Here is a 17,034-nt window from a genome sequence, read left to right on the forward strand (position 1 = left end):
TCTCTTGAATAGAATTATAAAGAAAGCACCCGTGGCTATGACACAAGTTCCTTCTTTTATTTACTAATTTTTGTTTCTTCCTTTCACAGGTTATTGAAGATCCCATACAAGTAGAGCGAGTCAAATTTGTGTTTGAGACAGAAAATGGATTACTAGGCAAGTATGCCTGGCCTTATGCACAAATGTCTATAGTAAATATGTGGATAATCTATTGTTCTGGCCAGTTCTGCCTCCTGCTACTCTCGATGGGCTCTGCAGTGACTGATACAGTAGAAGTCTGGTGAGGGCCACTGGGCTCCCTCATGCTGGTCAGAAAAGTTAAAACCCAGGGATCTTCTCACCCTACACATTCTCTTCTTTTAGTCAGGAAGGTGTAGCTTGGGGTTCTTTTACCAGATCAGGTAAGATTCAGGGGTGCTGTGAATTTTTTTCAACAAGCTAATGGCCACTCCCTGATGCAAGAAATCTTTCATTCCACTCTGTAGCCACTGGGGAGGGAAAAACCAAAACCTGAGACTCAGGATGTTGTCAGGCTCATGAAATGTGAATGTCTTTTTACCTATGGTACAAGCGTAACCACATTTTCACAGTCTACTCTTAAGTTGTTTTGGCAGGGCTTTTTTTCCAGAAGACTAAATTGGCTTTCCTGAGCTATTTATTAGAAAAAGTTTAGTTAAGAATAATTTTAGCCAGCTCCCGCCATTTACCCGTATTTCTACTTAGTCTGAATCCTTTTAGATTTTGCTATGTATTAAGAGATTTAGGGCGTTTTTTTGTTATAGAAAGGAGATTTAAGCTAAAATGTTTTGTAGCTTCAGCTTTTCAGGCCACCCTTTGGAATGCTGTACTCTAGTCAGAGTCACACACAGGCCCTCTGGAACTTAAACTCCTCAAGAGCAGGACCAAGTATTATTTATTTATTTTTATTTTTATTTTTTTGAGACAGGGTCTCACTTTGTCTTCCAGGCTAGAGTGCAGTGGCATGATCTCAGCTCACTGCAACCTCTGCCTCCCAAGCTCAAGTGATCCTCCCACCTCAGCCTCCCAATTAGGTGGGATTATGGGCACACACCACTAGCCTAGCTAATTTTTGTATTTTTTGGTAGAGACAGACTTTCACCATGTCGCTCAGGCTGGTCTCAAACTCCTGACCTCGAGTGATCCACCCACCTTTGCCTCCCAAAGTGCAGGGATTACAGGTGTGAGCCACCGTGCCCAGCCTATTTATGTTTAAATCCCTAAAACACAGAGCAGGTCATAATTGCTGAACTGACCCTAGTATCATAAAATTTCATTTATCAAACTAAAAGTGTTATAACTACTCTCAGTAATATGATGTGTGGAAAAGTCTCTAGGTGAATAATCAGGCAGTAAAAAGTTTTGTTCCTGTTCCTAAAAATCAAACTTGCAGCACCATGTATGTTTTTTGTTGTCTTTGTTTTTTTTCTTTTTAACATACTTAAAGTAGGGTTTCTGCCCATTAGAATTTAGGGATTCTGTGGGGTCAGGCACCACCATGCTTTTAGTTAAGTTGTTCCTTATCTGTTTATTAAAATTGTTTGTCGACTTTTAGAACAAGAGAGCTTGTTGTTACTTGGAACCACTTTCAGTTTAGTCTTTTATTGTTAAAATGTCCTTTTCTCTTCCTTCAGCTTTGATGCACCACAGTAATCATGTGGACAGCAGTCGCTGCTACCAGTGTGTCAAATTTCTTGTCACTCTTGCTCAAAAGTAAGTATTGAATTAAAATGCAGGGAGGAAATGGTGTTTTAATTACAAGTCACATATGAGCAGAAGGGAAACATGTGCCCGGTTTTGATACCTGGAGAATCTGACTCAGTCAGGGTCTGCTTGCTTGGAAGGTACAGAAACCTATTTGAATGATCTCAAAAAAATATGAGGGGAAGTATTGAAAGAGTGGCCCGGAAAAGCTCACCCATCAGGCCTTATGTCAGAAAGGCAGGAATCAGGGCAGATACGGAGGCTTTAAGAGCAAGAGTTCATGAGCTTTCACTCAAGGTCTCGCATTAGTGTAACCCAGCCACCAGCTCTTCAGGCTCTAGGCCCCTAACCTCAGAATAGCCTTTCAGATCGTGTCACCTGTAGCTCCTGAGCGCTTGTGAACCTAGGCACTGTTCAAGAACCTTGCCTGTATTATCTTATTTCATCTTGGTAACAACTTCATGATGTTAGTACAGTTGTGAGTCATATATAATGGGTAGTTTAAGTGACATGCCTAGAATCCTAATGTGAAAACTTGAACACAGGCTGATTGACTGCAAAATGAAGGCTCTTTTGTTTTAACTGTGGTGAAATGTACATAACGCAAAATTTACTATTTGAACCATTTTTTTGTTTTTGTTTTTGTTTTTTTTGTTTGAGACGGAGTCTTGCTCTGTCGCCCAGGCTGGAGTGCAGTGGCCGGATCTCAGCTCACTGCAAGCTCCACCTCCTGGGTTCACACCATTCTCCTGCCTCAGCCTCCCGAGTAGCTGGGACTACAGGCGCCCGCCACCTCGCCCGCTAGTTTTTTTTGTATTTTTAGTAGAGACGGGGTTTCACCATGTTAGCCAGGATGGTCTCGATCTCCTGACCTCGTGATCTGCCCGTCTTGGCCTCCCAAAGTGCTGGGATTACAGGCTTGAGCCACCGCGCCCGGCCACTATTTGAACCATTTTTAAGTGTATAGTTCAGTGACTTTAAGTACATTCACATTGATGTGTAACCATCACCACCATCCATCTCCAGAACTCTTTTCATCTTCTGAAACTGAAACTCTGGACCTATTGAAGACTAACTCCCTATTCCACCCTTCCCGCAGCCCCTGGGGGAAGCAATTTCTGTCTCCATGAATTTGACTACTCTAGGAACCCCATTTAAGTAGAATCACAAATATAAAGACAACTGAATTTTAATGAAATTAGCATTTACGTTTCAAAATGAAGCACTGGGTACAAGGAAAGAAAGAATTTGGCTAATAAAAATCTCCTCGGTCATCAGGTGTCCTGCAGCTAAGGAGTACTTCAAGGAGAATTCCCACCACTGGAGCTGGGCTGTGCAGTGGCTACAGAAGAAGGTAATTAAACGTTGAATTTTTCTAGCTGTAACACAAGACTCAATAATAGCACATCTTGTCAGGAAAAATCTCTGGAACTGAATATGGAGACTGACCTTAAAGTGTTTTCAGATTTCAGACATTTCTTTGGTACAGTTTATATCTTGTGTGCATTAAATTTGTCCTAATACATATGTCTTAACTTCCTAGGGGAAAAGGTAGGGATGATGATGATATAAGCAGCAATATTTGACTGAGGTCTTGAATCGCTTTATGTGATGGAAGGTCTGGGTAGACTTGTAGCCTACTTTGGATGCTTTTAAGATTCTTAATATCTAATGGTAGAAACTGTGAACTCATGGGGGCTTATTTGTAACCTCTGATGGCATTATTTTTGACCTTTCATCTCAGATGTCAGAACATTATTGGACACCACAGAGTAATGTCTCTAATGAAACATCAACTGGAAAAACCTTTCAGCGAACCATTTCAGCTCAGGTGAGAGTCGTCTCTCGTTTTTGTGTGGTCTGAATCCCTTACGGAGGATTCTCAGTGTGTTTCTCAGAAACTGCAACCTCTGAGAAGAGAGAGATGAGTTGAAAATGAGAACAAGCAGAAGAAACAATTGGATTTCTATGAAAAGACAACAGATTGATGTACACTTATGCAAATATGTGCAGATTATATGTCTAGAAGGAAAGTCATAGAGGTTGGGCAGTCTGGTCCCAAAAAGGGACAGGGGTTGAGGGGGTTCTGGTGACTGTGTTGAAGGCCTCACTCTTAGGCCTCCGGTACTGTGGAAGGTCAAATGAAAGGTAGTCTTCCCTGGTGGTTGCTGCTGCCACTGAATGGGTCCTAACTTTGTCATCGTGTGTTTGAATCTTCTGCAGGACACGTTAGCGTATGCCACAGCTTTGTTGAATGAAAAAGAGCAATCAGGAAGCAGTAATGGGTCGGAGAGCAGTCCTGCCAATGAGAACGGAGACAGGCATCTACAGCAGGTATAACTGTCAGCATGTCCTTGTGTGCAAAGGGCAGCCTTGCTCTTAAGCTTTCCAAAAAGAACTTCCACAGTTGAGGAAAACAAGATGCCTCCTCTGGAATGTGAGTCCAAAGAGACACCAGCACTGCCCTCTAGTGATCTCAGCTTAGCACGCACTAAGCATGTGTTTACCGGGCTGAGCAGTGCTGCAGTGTGAAGTGAATGCAAGGCCTCGAGATGTCTGGCTGGCCACCCTGATCAATCTGCAGGTAGTCCCGATGAAGCCAGGCCACAGGTGGATTTGTTCCAGCTCGTTCACGTTATTCTGCCTTGCCAGGTTACTCAAAGTCCCTTGTTTGCTCTCACCAGCCTTCCTGGAAACGTGGACTCTTGAAAGAGAAGCTGCCATGTTCTTGAATTATACCTGCTTTCTGGGGGAGTCCAAGAAAATTTTGACATTTATTTTAAAAAAAGAAAAAAAAAACAGCTTTAATACCAATCATGATAGTGGAAAAAGAAAATAAATACGTATTGAACACCCACTGTGTGCAAACACTGAACTAAGTGTCAAAGTAATCATTACGTCTTTCCAATAGTCTGTAACCTTCCTTAACAGCGGTCTCCTCTGTGGTCCCTTCACAGTACTTGATACAGAATAGGCCCCATTAAATGAATGTTACTGATGTAGTGGGTGCCATTTTTTTTTTAAGCATTATCTTTCCAATCCACATAAGCACTATGTGAGGCAGCTGTCACCCTGATTTCACAGAAAGGTAACTGCAGCCCAGCACAGTGATGTGACTTAGCCCAAGGTCACTCCACACGTGACCTCACCACCTATTTCATTTGCAGAGAAAATAAAAGCTGTCACAGGAAAGCTCCTACGGCCACTAATTCCCAAGCATCTGCACTGTTCTTGTCCCCTCTCCTGTGACAGTGGGAATTTGCCTCTGTCCACCTAAAGCCCCTAGCACTCATCCCCGCCCACCTTGGCAGAGCTTTGCATTCTAGTGTGTATGTAACTCTTCAGTATCCGGAACGCTCCTCCCTGCCAGACCCTTCCCAGCGGCGTCTCAGCACACTGGCTTCTCTTCTGCCCTGTCAAAGCCTCTCTTCTCCCTGTTGCCCCTGCCTTCTTTCCTCTTCTTTGCAGCCAAACTTCAACTAATTCTCTAAACTTAACTTTCCCCATTTTCTTATCTCTCACTTGCTCTTCAACCTCTTGCCCGCTGACTCCCTCTTCTCTCTCACTCAGCAGTTGCAGTGACAGGTGGCCTGCAGCTTTCAGGCCTCATCTTAGCCGAGTGCTCGGCCGCATCTGGCGCTCCTGGCGCTCTTCCCATTTGAAACACTCTTCCAGGGCTTTCCTGACACTTCTCTCTCGTAGTTTTCCTCAAACCCTTCTGGCTGTTCCTTCTTCGTCTCCTTCCTAATACCACCTCTTCTAGGCCACCAGTAAAGGTTCGTGGAGTCTCCGACCTGTGTCCTCCTGCCCCCACTCCGTATTCGCTCTGTACCCACCTTGGATTTCTGAACATGAACATCCAGCTCTCTTGTTCTTGACGTTCTCCACTTGGCATACCTTAAAAACCTCAGGCTCGATGTGCCCAACGACTCCTCCCTGCCCCCACCAAAGCTGGCCCTCCGTCAGTGTTCCTTATCTCACACACAGCACCCCCATGTCATCGCGGACAGTTCCCTTTGAAAGGGTGCTCATCGCTCTCTTCTACCTGTCGTCAGCCTCTCTCTCCTCATGTCTGTAAGGACCCCCTCACCTCCACTCCTGCTTCTCTCCGGTTCATGCGCTAAAACCTTTCAAAGACTTTCCTTTGTTATGAGGAGAAAAGCCAGAATCCTCAACATAGTCCTGCTTGATCTAGCCCCTGTGCACCTCCCCACCCCATTTTCTGATTTTTTGTTTGTTTGTTTGTTTTTGTTTTTGAGATGGAGTCTTACGCTGTCGCGCAGGCTGGAGTGCAGTGGCGCCATCTCAGGTCACTCTAGCTCTGCCTCCCAGGTTCCAGCGATTCTCCTTGCCTCAGCCTCCCAAGTAGCTGGGATTACAGGCATGAGCCACCGTGCCTGGCCCATTTTTTGAATTTTATTTATCAAATATACTCTCTTCCTTCCACCTCAGGGCCCCCCTACTCACCCCCAACTGTCACTGAGCTTAGGTTGTCACTTTAGAGAGACTGTCCTGGCTCCTCCCCACCCGAGCTCCAACTAGATCAGTCCCACGGCATACGGTGAGTATTCAGAACGATTCGCCAAGTGTGTAAGCCAAAGGCCACACAGATGGTAACAGAGGCAGCCTTCAGACCCAGGAGTGACCCAGAGCCCATATTTGGCAGGTGCAGGGCAGGGAGGCTCACACAGTGCCCAACGTGAAGCGGGCGCAGTGGCCACCAATGCCTCCCAGCTTTATCACTGCTCTGCGTTCTCACGTGAGTGCAGAGTAGCATTGTGACTTTAGACAAGTCGCTAGGTGGTTTCACTGACTAAATGAGATCATAGAAATGTACATGTTTTACATAATCATGAATTGTCAAATATTAGATGTAATGGTTATCACATTTTATTACCCTTTGATAAACATTGCATTAAGTTGCCAGATGAAGACATGTTTAAATTGCAGAACACAAGTCGGCATAGAAAATCTTTTCTCTAACCATATGAACTTTAACTTCCTTTTCTTTTCTGCAGGGTTCAGAATCTCCCATGATGATTGGTGAGTTGAGAAGTGACCTTGACGATGTTGATCCCTAGAAGAACGTGCCCAGCCTGAGAGGAGTCAAGACACAATACAGGATGCTCAGCATCTTCTTGGAATCAGAATCTCAAACTTGAACCCTTTGGAAGAGCCTGGAGATTAGACTGGGAAAGCTGCTGTGACTTGGGCGGATCGTGTATTTCTCAAGGAAAGCATTTTTAGGCCACTAGAAGATTTGGGAGCTGTTTGACAGTGGAAGAACTCCGGCATGTGGATCAGCTGTCCCGGGAGCGTGGTCTATATGTGGATTCACATTTCTGTGGAGATTTTCAGAAATAGAGCCAGTGGCAGACTTTTTTGTTACACAGACATACAAAAGTGAGCATAAAGCTGTTGCTTTCTCTACGATGCTACAAAACAAATTCCTTTGGTTTTTATATTTTAAGAAAAAAAAAGCAAGCTGCTTTTAGATATGTGGGGGCAAATTTTTAATCTTGCAGTAACATTAAACAGGAATATCCAATTTAAAATGATGTAAAGATGTAATAAAATTCCTTTTCACTGTAAAATAGTAGTTAAAGAAGTCAATTTACACAGACCTTTGTATTTAATATGTCTCCCTATTTGTATAGAATTTCAGATGGGTCTAGATGAGAACCCTACGCATAAGCTTGGATCTTGATGAAAGGTTACCAGGATCAGGATCAAAAATTGGGAAACATTAAGCTCTTGAAGATATTTTTCTGATATAATTGATATTAAAAAGAGCAATTTTGAAAATGCTGTGTTCTCCAGAAGTACAGGGTGCGTTATTTGACATCAGTCACTTATGAGTTATTCCCCAAACATTTTAAAAACAGCAAAATAAAAGCACTTTAAGTTATAATTTTACTGCGTTCGACTTCATAGAATTATCTTTTTAATGCTTGGAGACATATTGAATAAACTGTAGTCTTAAATCATGTGATCTGCAATCATTTGCTTTTGCTTAAAACAATTACTGAAACCCTTGGTACTGGTTGTATATGAAGTTAACTATTTGAGTTGGTACACACTGCTTGTGAGTTTCGTAGTAATTGTAATGCAGAGAAGGAATTTGAGAATTTGTTTCTCCTCAACATGACTGATTAACTGAAAAGGCAGTCAAGGTTTAAGATTTATTTTCCCAGAAATAAATATAAAGCAATTGAATAACCATTCATTTAGTTGTATTTGCAAAGTATAGCACCATTCACTCATTTATACCAGCTCCCTTTTATGGTGGGGGAGGTTACACCCACTATTTCATATATATTTTGTACATTTTGTATTTTGAATTGCTCACATTTTCGGCCCTGTTTTGCCTTTAGTTACAGGTTCTGCCTTATTTTCATCTCACCATGCACAGAACTAGGGAGCTTCAGGAAGTGCCAGGTTTTCACTGTCAGTTAGATTTGCCAAGTCACAGAGGCGCAGCCAGCCCTGAAGTGCCTGTCTGGCTGCTGTGGCATTGTGTGGGCACGTGGCCAGGCAGATGGCGTCTCATTGTTGTGCTCTCGCCCTGGCCCAGTCGTTTCATTCTCTGGCAGTGAGGGTTTCTGTGCCGTCAGACTTCACTTTGTTATTCTGTGACTTGCTGGAGGCTGGCAATGGCCTTTTGTCAAACACACCGAAAAGATGGAAGGGCCAGCACTTAAGAGCAGAACTGTGCCCTTAGAGAAATGGACAGAGGCAAGTGGCACACTTCAGACAGTTCCAGTGTTCTTGCAGTTTGAAATGTGATGTTCTAACATTGGTTTTGAGTACGTGAATACTTCCTGTCCTACTGTTTCCCCTACCCTATTCTCACCCTCTCTCCACCCGCATCCTCACCAAGAGATTGTGTGGGACATGACCTTGAAATGCTGGCGATGATCCACGCTGGGATGTCATCGCTGGCAACTGCACTCTCAGGAGCCCAAAATCAGGAGTGAAATCGCCACTTCTAGTCCCCTTATTTCCTATGGAAACAACGCCTTCCGCACCCCCAGCACCTGCAGTCCTCACTGAAAAGCTTCATCAGGATCGTCCACCGTGTATATTATACGCTTCAGATCATGTTGCTTATGTTGTTGCTGCAATGACCATCGTTTTCACTTTGCTGGTAACCACTTGATTGCTGACAGCTACAGTCAATGAACCTGCTGATGACTTTTTTTAATGTAGTACAACAGTGACAATTATGACAGGCTTACCTTGGAAGAGTTGTCATTTTTACTGCCAATTTTTTGGATGAAGATGTTTTTATAAACCTTTCAAAATGGTCTGCAAACAGAGCAGGAATTGCACAATTAACTCAATAATGCTGTGTGTTCTCAAGAAGCTCCCTTAGTGAGGCCGATCTTAGGATGGCCGATTCTGCCTGTTGAAGGCATCCTGGGAAAGAAAACAAGCATCCCAGCGGGCATCTGACCACGACTTCTCCTGGAGTCCTCACACGGTCACTGACAACTACAATCAGTTTTAGGAAGTAGAGCACCGTATCATCAAACTTACCCTGTCCTGCCCCACCTTCCCTGCTAACATTGAGGTGTGTGCAGTTACCTTCTGAGCTTGGAACAAGCAGACTGGAATTTTCCTCTGCTACCTCTTGTGTATAAAATCTTGTTTATAAAATTTCAAAAGTAAGTAGATACACTAGGGAAGAACCTTAATTCTAAATTTGGTTCATGCGTGGCAAAGTTCTTAGCTTCTAAGAGTATAAAATAAATTTTTCAAAAACATAAGAGTTGGAGTCTCGCCGCCATTCTTCATGTATCAGAACACGGCCATAGTGGGCGGGGGAACACAAGCCTGTGCCTGGGGCTAAATGCTGTTATGGTTCCTCTTAGTGCTTTACACTAATAAAGGGGACTGTGGGTCCTCTGAGCCTTTTGCCGTTCTTCCCTCTGGAGAGGTTGACCATTTTAGGATTAGTCTGCAAAGCTTAGAGGAGGATGCTGAACTTAGGTTGATGTTCTCCATTCATCTCCACCAAAGCTTCGGCTCTCCCAAGTGGTCCCCAGCATAGATCGTGTCGCTGGTCACGCTGGGCTTCTTGCTAGATCCCACAGGTCTCAGTCTCATTCCTAGTGTCCAGCGTTGCTCACGTGGATCCCCTTCCCTATTTGCTAGTCCAGATCTTCCTCTTCCTGCAAGCCACACCCCTTCCTCCCTGATCCCTGGTGACGACCTGCCAACCCTCTGCAAGAACCAAGTTGTTCCAACATCACAGAGCTGTCAAGGTGTGGATATCTAACCAGCTGACACTTGATCCTGGGGAGGGGAAGGAGAGAGAGTCTAGGCTTGCACAACAGGCCTAGGTTCCAAGGGGCAGAGATACACAGTTGGGGTGTTCAAGCCATTGCCATCTGTCAACTCTTGAATGATTTTCATATATGACACTAAATTGTCAGAAAATGTAATCTGGGAGGATTTTTGCCTGAGATTCCTTATGACCTGGGCTGTGTAGAGATACAACTTGCTTAAGACAGCTATGCTCACCAGCCTTAGAGTGGAGGGCCTGGAGGTCCTACATTGAATGGGATCAGAGTGCACTCTGTAACCCAGGCTGCAGTGCAGTGATGCAATTACAGCTCACTGCACCCTCAGCCTCCCAGCTCAAGCAAGCCTCTCACATCAGCCGCCTGAGTATCTGGGACCACAGGCATGTGCTACCACACCTACCTAATTAAAAAAATTTTTTTTGTAGAGATGACGTTTGTGTTGCCCAGGGTCTTGAACTCCTACATGCAAGCCTCAGCCTCCCAAAGTACTGGTATTACAGGTGTGAGCCATTGCACCCGACCTGAGACTGTTCTGAATTTTAAATCATGAAAAATAGCCATAGACTTAGCACTGGCTCATCACAGAAGCATCTGGCACTGTAATTTATTCCATAAATACTCTGGGCCAGGCCCTGTGCCAGGAACTGGGGAGAAAAGAATGAAAAGGGGATTGGGAGGTTAGGACAACAGAGCATCTAGGATGTAGGGCATCCGTCACCAAGGAGGAGGCACTTTGACTGCCAGGGTCATCAGGGGAGCTGCAGGAAGACATTCATTTCATTCCTAGGACAGGCACAGGGAGTAAGTTCACATCACCAGTACTTACCCAATACTTGTACTCAAGATACAAGTACCTGGCTTACTCAACAAACTTACCCAGTTCCTAGTATAAACAAGGCATCACCCGAGGCAGTCAAGTCTATGCAAAAGTCAGGACAAAGTTTGTTTTTATTTTAAAAAGTCACTATATTAATAAAAATGCTACAAAACCCAGAATAAATATCTTCAAGTTACAAAAGCAAAACAGGTCTAGAAAAGCTGGCTGTAAAAAGGCAACAGAGAGGACAGACCCAAAAGATAAATGTCTGCTTGCTTGGGTGGGGCTGGTGCTCAAGGAGGGACAGTTGTCCCTCTCCTCCCACCATCCCTTAGAAGCATCTCCATCAGGCCACAGTGAATCAGGCCTAGATGATACGGGAAAAGTTCCGTGCCTGCAGGCATCGTTCCACCATCACTCACTGAGCTTCCTGGTCTGTGTTCCCCTTCCCAGCCTCACTGTTACCTGCGGGGTAAAGTAAGAAGAGGCTTGGCTTCAGAGGCAGCCCAATCTGGGTTTCTGGCTCAGTTCCTGCTGTGTGAGCTTGGCAGGCATGCCTCCTCTGGTTCCAGGTTGCTTCCCCTGTAAAGCAGGGGTGCAAATGTGTAGTCTGCTGGGTAGTGGAGCGGGTTGGCTGAGACGGTGCGTGCACCATTGCACACTGCAGAGTCAGTGCTAGGTGACGGCTCCCTGCAGGCCACCCTTGGGTGTTGTTAGCACAGCCTGGCATAGAGCAGAGTAAAGGTCACTCAGGAAAACAAGACACAGCCCATGACCACCAGGGACGCGTTGATCTCCAGCCTCTGGCTAGATGCCATCCAGAAAGCTGAGCCTCCACTAATCAAGGGAGCCCCAAGGGGCTTCCCCACAGTGAGCTGGAGATGAGGGCCATCAGCATCTTTCACACTCGCCCCCTGACGATGCTTGTCCCTGCTGCCCCTACCACCTCCTCCCCTACCCATGGGAAGAATCCTGCCTCCTTGGTGGAGACGTGAGGACTGAATGCCTGGCACCGAACAAGAGCTCAATAAAAGCTGTTCTGCCCACAGATGTTGGCATGTTGGGAGCAGCTGGCAGCACCAAGCACAGCTCAACCTGTTTCAATGGTGAAATGCCCCACAGTGAGGGAGGGAGCTTCCTGGCACCTCCACCAGGGGAGGGGGCATCCAGAGTGAGTGAGTTCTGGGCAAGGAGCCTGCCCCACTCAAGGGCCAGGCCAGCAGCTCCAGGAAGGTGGAAGCATCCCCGTCCCCTCGGGCTAGGCCATGGAGGGCTGAGGGAGGGACAAGTTGGAACCATTTTAAAGCTCAGCCCCAGCCCCTGACCCTACCCAGGCACCATCCTGGGATGGGGCTGTCACTGGAGCTCTTGGGAGGCCTGCACCAGGTGCCGGCTCCGGCAGCAGATGGCAACGGCTGCCACGGCTTCTTTGCTGGTGCTGCCTGTGGTGCTGACGTCCCGGCTCCTGACCACACACGTGTTGTCTACAGCGTAGGCCCCCAGGACATGGGAGGTCCCAGGGAGGGCACTGCAGCCGGTCAGGGTCCAGCCGTCCTCACAGGCCACGATAACCTGCCAGAGCCGAGGAGAAGAAAGCACAGTCCAACATGGCCCGGGACCCCCACCTACACTTCATTTCTCCCTCCAACATCCCGCTGTGAGGCCAAGGGGCAGATAGCCCTCCCTGGCTCAGAGCCCATTTGAGACACAAACACATATCTCCCACCCCGCACCTCCCGCCCCGGCGGTTCTGCACCATCGATGACCAAACACGTGAGCTCCTGCTTCATGCCTGGTTTGAGGGGCGCGGGGACAGACAGATGCCTACCATGCCAATGCCAAACTCATCTTCCTTCTGAAACTGACGGCCCCACAGCCTGCCCCATCCCACTTAATGGCAACTCCATCTGTCCAGGGGCCCGAGCCTTGGTGCCGTCCTCCCCTTCTCCCACCCATGTCCACCCACCAGGCCTGCAGGCTCCCTTCAGACTCCAGCCTGAGCCCCGCCCCAACGCCTGGACCCTCCACCGCCTCCCTCCAGTCTCCCTGCTTCTGCCCAAGGCCCTTGTCATCTCTTCTCAGCTCAGCAGCTAGGCCACAGTGAGAGGTTCAGATCCAGGCCAGATCACACTCCCCCTAGGCTGGACCCCTGTGTGGCCCCAGCTGACTCCTGACTGTGGCCCTCGGTCTCACCTGACTTGGCCCTGTCCCCTCTGAGGCATCCCCCACCTCGTAACTACTCCCACCTCTGGTTTCCTGGTACTCCCGGGCGCATCCCCACCCCGGGGCCTTTGCTCTGCCTGGAACACATTCCCTGCCTGATGGCCCATTTCCTCCACCTTCTCAGCAAGACCTCTCCTGACTTCTCCCCCACCCCATTCCCTTCCTTGCTATAGTTTTCTCCATCGCATCTTTTCAGTACTCTGTAATTTACTGGTTTGTTTTCTGTCCTCCCCCACTAAAACAGATGCTCCAGGAGGGAGAACAACATGTCTGTCCAGCCTGTATCCCTCCCCAGTGCCCGGAAGAGCACCTGGAACCTCGCAGCCCTCAGTGCACCCAGGGAAAGTGGATCCAAGAACAACACTGTCTTTTGCTATGGAGGAATGCACCATCCAGACCAGAATCAACACAGACTTGCATTTTAAAACCGAGTCTGAGTTCATTTTAAGAGCGGACTCCTTAGGGCTGCCTTTGAAGAAGCTCCCACTGGCTTTTAAAAAGGAGAGTTCCAGAGCAACTGTTGGTCATGTCCACACCCAGGTTTCTAGAAGGCCTGGCTCTCACATTCCAGGGCTTGGCACGTGCCTCGCTAATCTCCGCAGGGCCTTTTCTTGCCTTGCTGGTCATGCTAACAACCTTCGGCATGCAGCTCAGGCACCCCCTCTGGGTCATGGCTGAGTGAGCTCTGTGTCCTCACAGCCCAGTGCTGCTCCTGACCCTGAGAACCTCCCAGCAGGTTTGTTAAATAGATCAGAGAGGCCAGGTGCAGTGGCTCATGCCTGTAATCCCAACATTTGGGGAGGCTGAGGCCAGAGGATCGCTTGAGCCCAGGAATTTGAGACCAGCCTGGACAACATAGCAAGACCCCATCTTAGAAAAAAATAGATCAATCAATAAATGCATGCATATTGTATTTCTTTATGGCAAATTTATGCACATTCTACACCAAGTGGAGTGGGGTACTCAGGCAACAAACCTTACTGATCTGGACAAAAGCAAAAACAGACCCAGCCACACACAGATACATACACACACTGTCCACACGATGGCGGAAGCTGCCCACAGCATCTACCCGGCAAACCGCCACCCTGATGCATGGCGGTATGGTGGTGGCACAAACTGACCCAGAAAAGCTGCACAGGAGAGACTCACGCCACCCCACGGCACCCCACCCACCCGTCCTCACAGGCCTCCTCACCTGCTCCTGAGGGGCCGGGATTCCATGCTCCTTGACTTTGCATTCCAGACCTGGGGCATGGCAGCAGGAAGCGTGGATGCTGGCCTCCCTGTGGCCCACACACTGGTTGGGCTGACCTCGTGGCCTCAGCACAGGCGGCTTGTGGGTGCCAAGGTCCTCCACCTCCCAGTGGGAGCTGCAGCCTGGGTCAGAGGAAGGCCAGCTCAGATAGTGAAATGCTGGAATGCTCCGTCTCCAGTGCCCATCCCCATCAGACCTTCTCTCTTTAAAGTGTGAGGCAGGAGCTAGGAAACCCAGAAACAACTCAAAGAAGATAAGAGATGCTGGCCTGAGCATCAGGACTCCTGTGTTCTCAACTCCACTCCTGACCAGCTGTGTGACCATGGGAGAGCCATTCAACCTGAGCCTTAGTTTCTCAGGAAAAACATCATCTCTCCACCCAGAGATGGAGACAGTGAAGCAGGGGCTCTATGGCCTGAGATGCTCAAACTTCCCCCAAACTCCCCATGCAGCCAGCAGGCAGAAGTTCAACGGTAAGCTGGGGTCTGTCTGGACCACCTGGGGATGCCCTCCATGGGCTTAGGAGTCAGACACACGCATTGGCTAAGAAACCGAAAATAGTTATTACTCAGCTACACTGAGGCTCTGTTTACTCATTTGTAAGATGGAAAGAGAAACCGCACCTACTCACAGGGACACTGTGAAGATGACACGTGTGAAGCGCCAGCATGGAGCCTGGCATGTGCTCTGAACATGGTAGGGTCGTGGTTACTAGCATTCTCTATGTCCTAGATGCAAGGGCTCAGGGCAGTCACTCAGCATGTCCAGCCTGCAGTTCCCTTAGCTGCAAAATGGGGCTCTTTGAGGTGTGCCTCATAGAGTCAGATTCCATGACTTCAAACTGACATGTGCCTGTGAGTTCATCGGCTGAGCACTTCCAAAGGGGAGTGTGATTACAGCATGGCGGACTTCCCTCCAAGCCAGGATCCCCGGACCGGATGGAGCCTCTCCCCTGGACAAGGGCACCAGCCACCTGACTACGCTCATCTTTCCTGAACATCCATCCCACATGCCAGCCTGCTGTGCCCAGAGTTAGGTTCTCACCCTCACCTTCCTGTTCCCAAACCCTCAGTGGCCCCCCTGGACATGCTCAGACGAGAATCAACTCTGAGCCTCTTATTCCAGGCAGGAGCTCCACTGTCTTCCCAGACCTCTCACGCTCCACCCAACCAGAACAGCTCAGCCTTGGGGCGCCAGCCCTTGATGCCCCAAGAGTCCCCATCTGTGACTTCCTGCTACCTGCCTGGACATGTTTTCGACACAGGGTAGCCTATCAATAGTTGCCTATACCAGAGACTGGATTTTAAAGCAACAGGTGATGACAATAATAGTAACGATAGCTAGAATCTATATTGTCCAAGCATTAAGCTAAGTGCTTAGCACCCATCATTTCCTCATACAGAGACGTTAAGTAACTTGCTCAGGTCACAGAGCTATCGAGTGGCAGAGTGAAATTCAAACCGAGGTCTGCCCTCCTTTCAGCCCCAGCCGGGGTCCTCTCTCTGGAGCTGCCTCTCCTGAACTGCACCACCTTAGGCAAAGCACCTGCCATGCTCCAGGCCAGTGCCCTATCTCCTCGCAACACAATGAGGCAGGTGATACCTTTTTCCCTCTTATGGAGGAGGAAGCTGAGACGAGAAGTAAGGTCACCTGCCCAGGGTCAAAGGGCATGGAAGTGACAGAACCAGAGTATGGAATGGAAAGTCGGGTTCCAGTCTCATGGATCACACTCATGAGGACCAAGCCTCGAGGGCAGTGGGTGCATAAGGAGAAAGGGAACTCTCCTCACCCCAGGGCAGGCCCAGCCTCCTACCTGTGAGGACGTGGCCCTGCTGATGGCAGTGGACACGGGTCCCCATGCTGGCCCCAGCTGGTGGAGCTGTGTGGACGCTGCAGTTGACTTGGGGTAGCAGGCAGCACCTGGCAATGGCGTAGACACCCTCACCCCCAAAAGCGTTGTGGGCCCGGCAGACCCGCTTGCCCCCTTGGGCCTGAGAGTCAAAGACAGAAATAGGAATCTGCTTTAGAATGGGCTTTGAAAACAGAGAAAGGGACTAGACAGGATCAACTCAAGCACCCTCGTCAGTGTCCCTACCAGGGGCCAGTCAGACCCTGCCCCTAGCCTTCTGGGGACAAGGAGCTCGCTCCTGCCCAAAGTAGACTGTTCTGCCAATGGGCAGCTCTGAATACTCAAAAGTTCTTCCAAACACAGAGTGGTTTCAAAATGGAGATACAGGGAAATCCAAGAGGCCAAAGCAAGGACCCAGCGGGCTCCACCCCACCCACTCTGCCTCCCACACAAGCATTAAGACACCATCTCCCAGGCCAGAAATGCCTGCCCCTCCTCACTCTCCTGACTGGGCACTGCCCTTCCACCAAAATGCTGCGACCAGATGGCATCTGTGCACTACCCTGTAGCATCAACATCAATTCCCCTTTTTTGCTGGTTTGAGATTTCTCAGCTCCCAGAACCATGGAGCACCTGAGTGAGAAGGGCCTAGAGATGGCTGAGTCCAGAGTAGCAGATCCCTGACCCTCACGCTGACACCCATCCAGCACCCATTGAAAATCCATCCAGCACTGTCCTGCAGCCTCTAGGAAATCCTTCTCACTGTGGCTCTCTCCAGCGGCCCCCAGCAGCGTGAGATGAGGAGTGCCCCACTCCTGCTCTGGCCAGCCCTGTAAGCTTACAGAAGAGCTGGAGT

At 48.3% G+C, this 17,034-nt stretch overlaps 2 protein-coding genes across 46 annotated transcripts in view; one reads left to right on the forward strand and one right to left on the reverse strand.

Annotated features, from left to right (window-relative positions):
- USP24 (ubiquitin specific peptidase 24) overlaps positions 1-9,491 on the forward strand; it is a 148,445-nt gene extending 138,954 nt beyond the window's left edge. For all 3 annotated transcript variants that reach the window (XR_013401708.1, XM_015140361.3, XM_015140366.3), the window contains 6 exons: positions 90-156; positions 1,653-1,731; positions 3,001-3,076; positions 3,467-3,553; positions 3,946-4,056; positions 6,741-9,491. Coding sequence is in view for 2 of the 3 variants with exons in the window: in XM_015140361.3 (XP_014995847.2) it covers positions 90-156; positions 1,653-1,731; positions 3,001-3,076; positions 3,467-3,553; positions 3,946-4,056; positions 6,741-6,803 (483 nt within the window). In the remaining variant the exon portion in view is untranslated. The remainder of the gene's footprint in view (positions 1-89; positions 157-1,652; positions 1,732-3,000; positions 3,077-3,466; positions 3,554-3,945; positions 4,057-6,740) is intronic.
- Positions 9,492-10,961: 1,470 nt separating this feature from the next.
- Positions 10,962-17,034, reverse strand: part of PCSK9 (proprotein convertase subtilisin/kexin type 9) — a 29,139-nt gene continuing 23,066 nt past the window's right edge. For 12 of the 43 annotated variants that reach the window (XM_077995598.1, XM_077995563.1, XM_077995644.1 and 9 more), the window contains 3 exons: positions 16,143-16,320; positions 14,270-14,451; positions 10,962-12,420 (listed from right to left, as the gene is read on the reverse strand). In XM_077995598.1, coding sequence (XP_077851724.1) covers positions 12,205-12,420; positions 14,270-14,451; positions 16,143-16,320 — 576 coding nt within the window. In that variant the 3' untranslated portion in view covers positions 10,962-12,204. 43 annotated transcript variants of the gene reach the window in all.

Source organism: Macaca mulatta, chromosome 1 (genome assembly GCF_049350105.2).
Source record: "Macaca mulatta isolate MMU2019108-1 chromosome 1, T2T-MMU8v2.0, whole genome shotgun sequence".
Taxonomy (NCBI): domain Eukaryota; kingdom Metazoa; phylum Chordata; class Mammalia; order Primates; family Cercopithecidae; genus Macaca; species Macaca mulatta.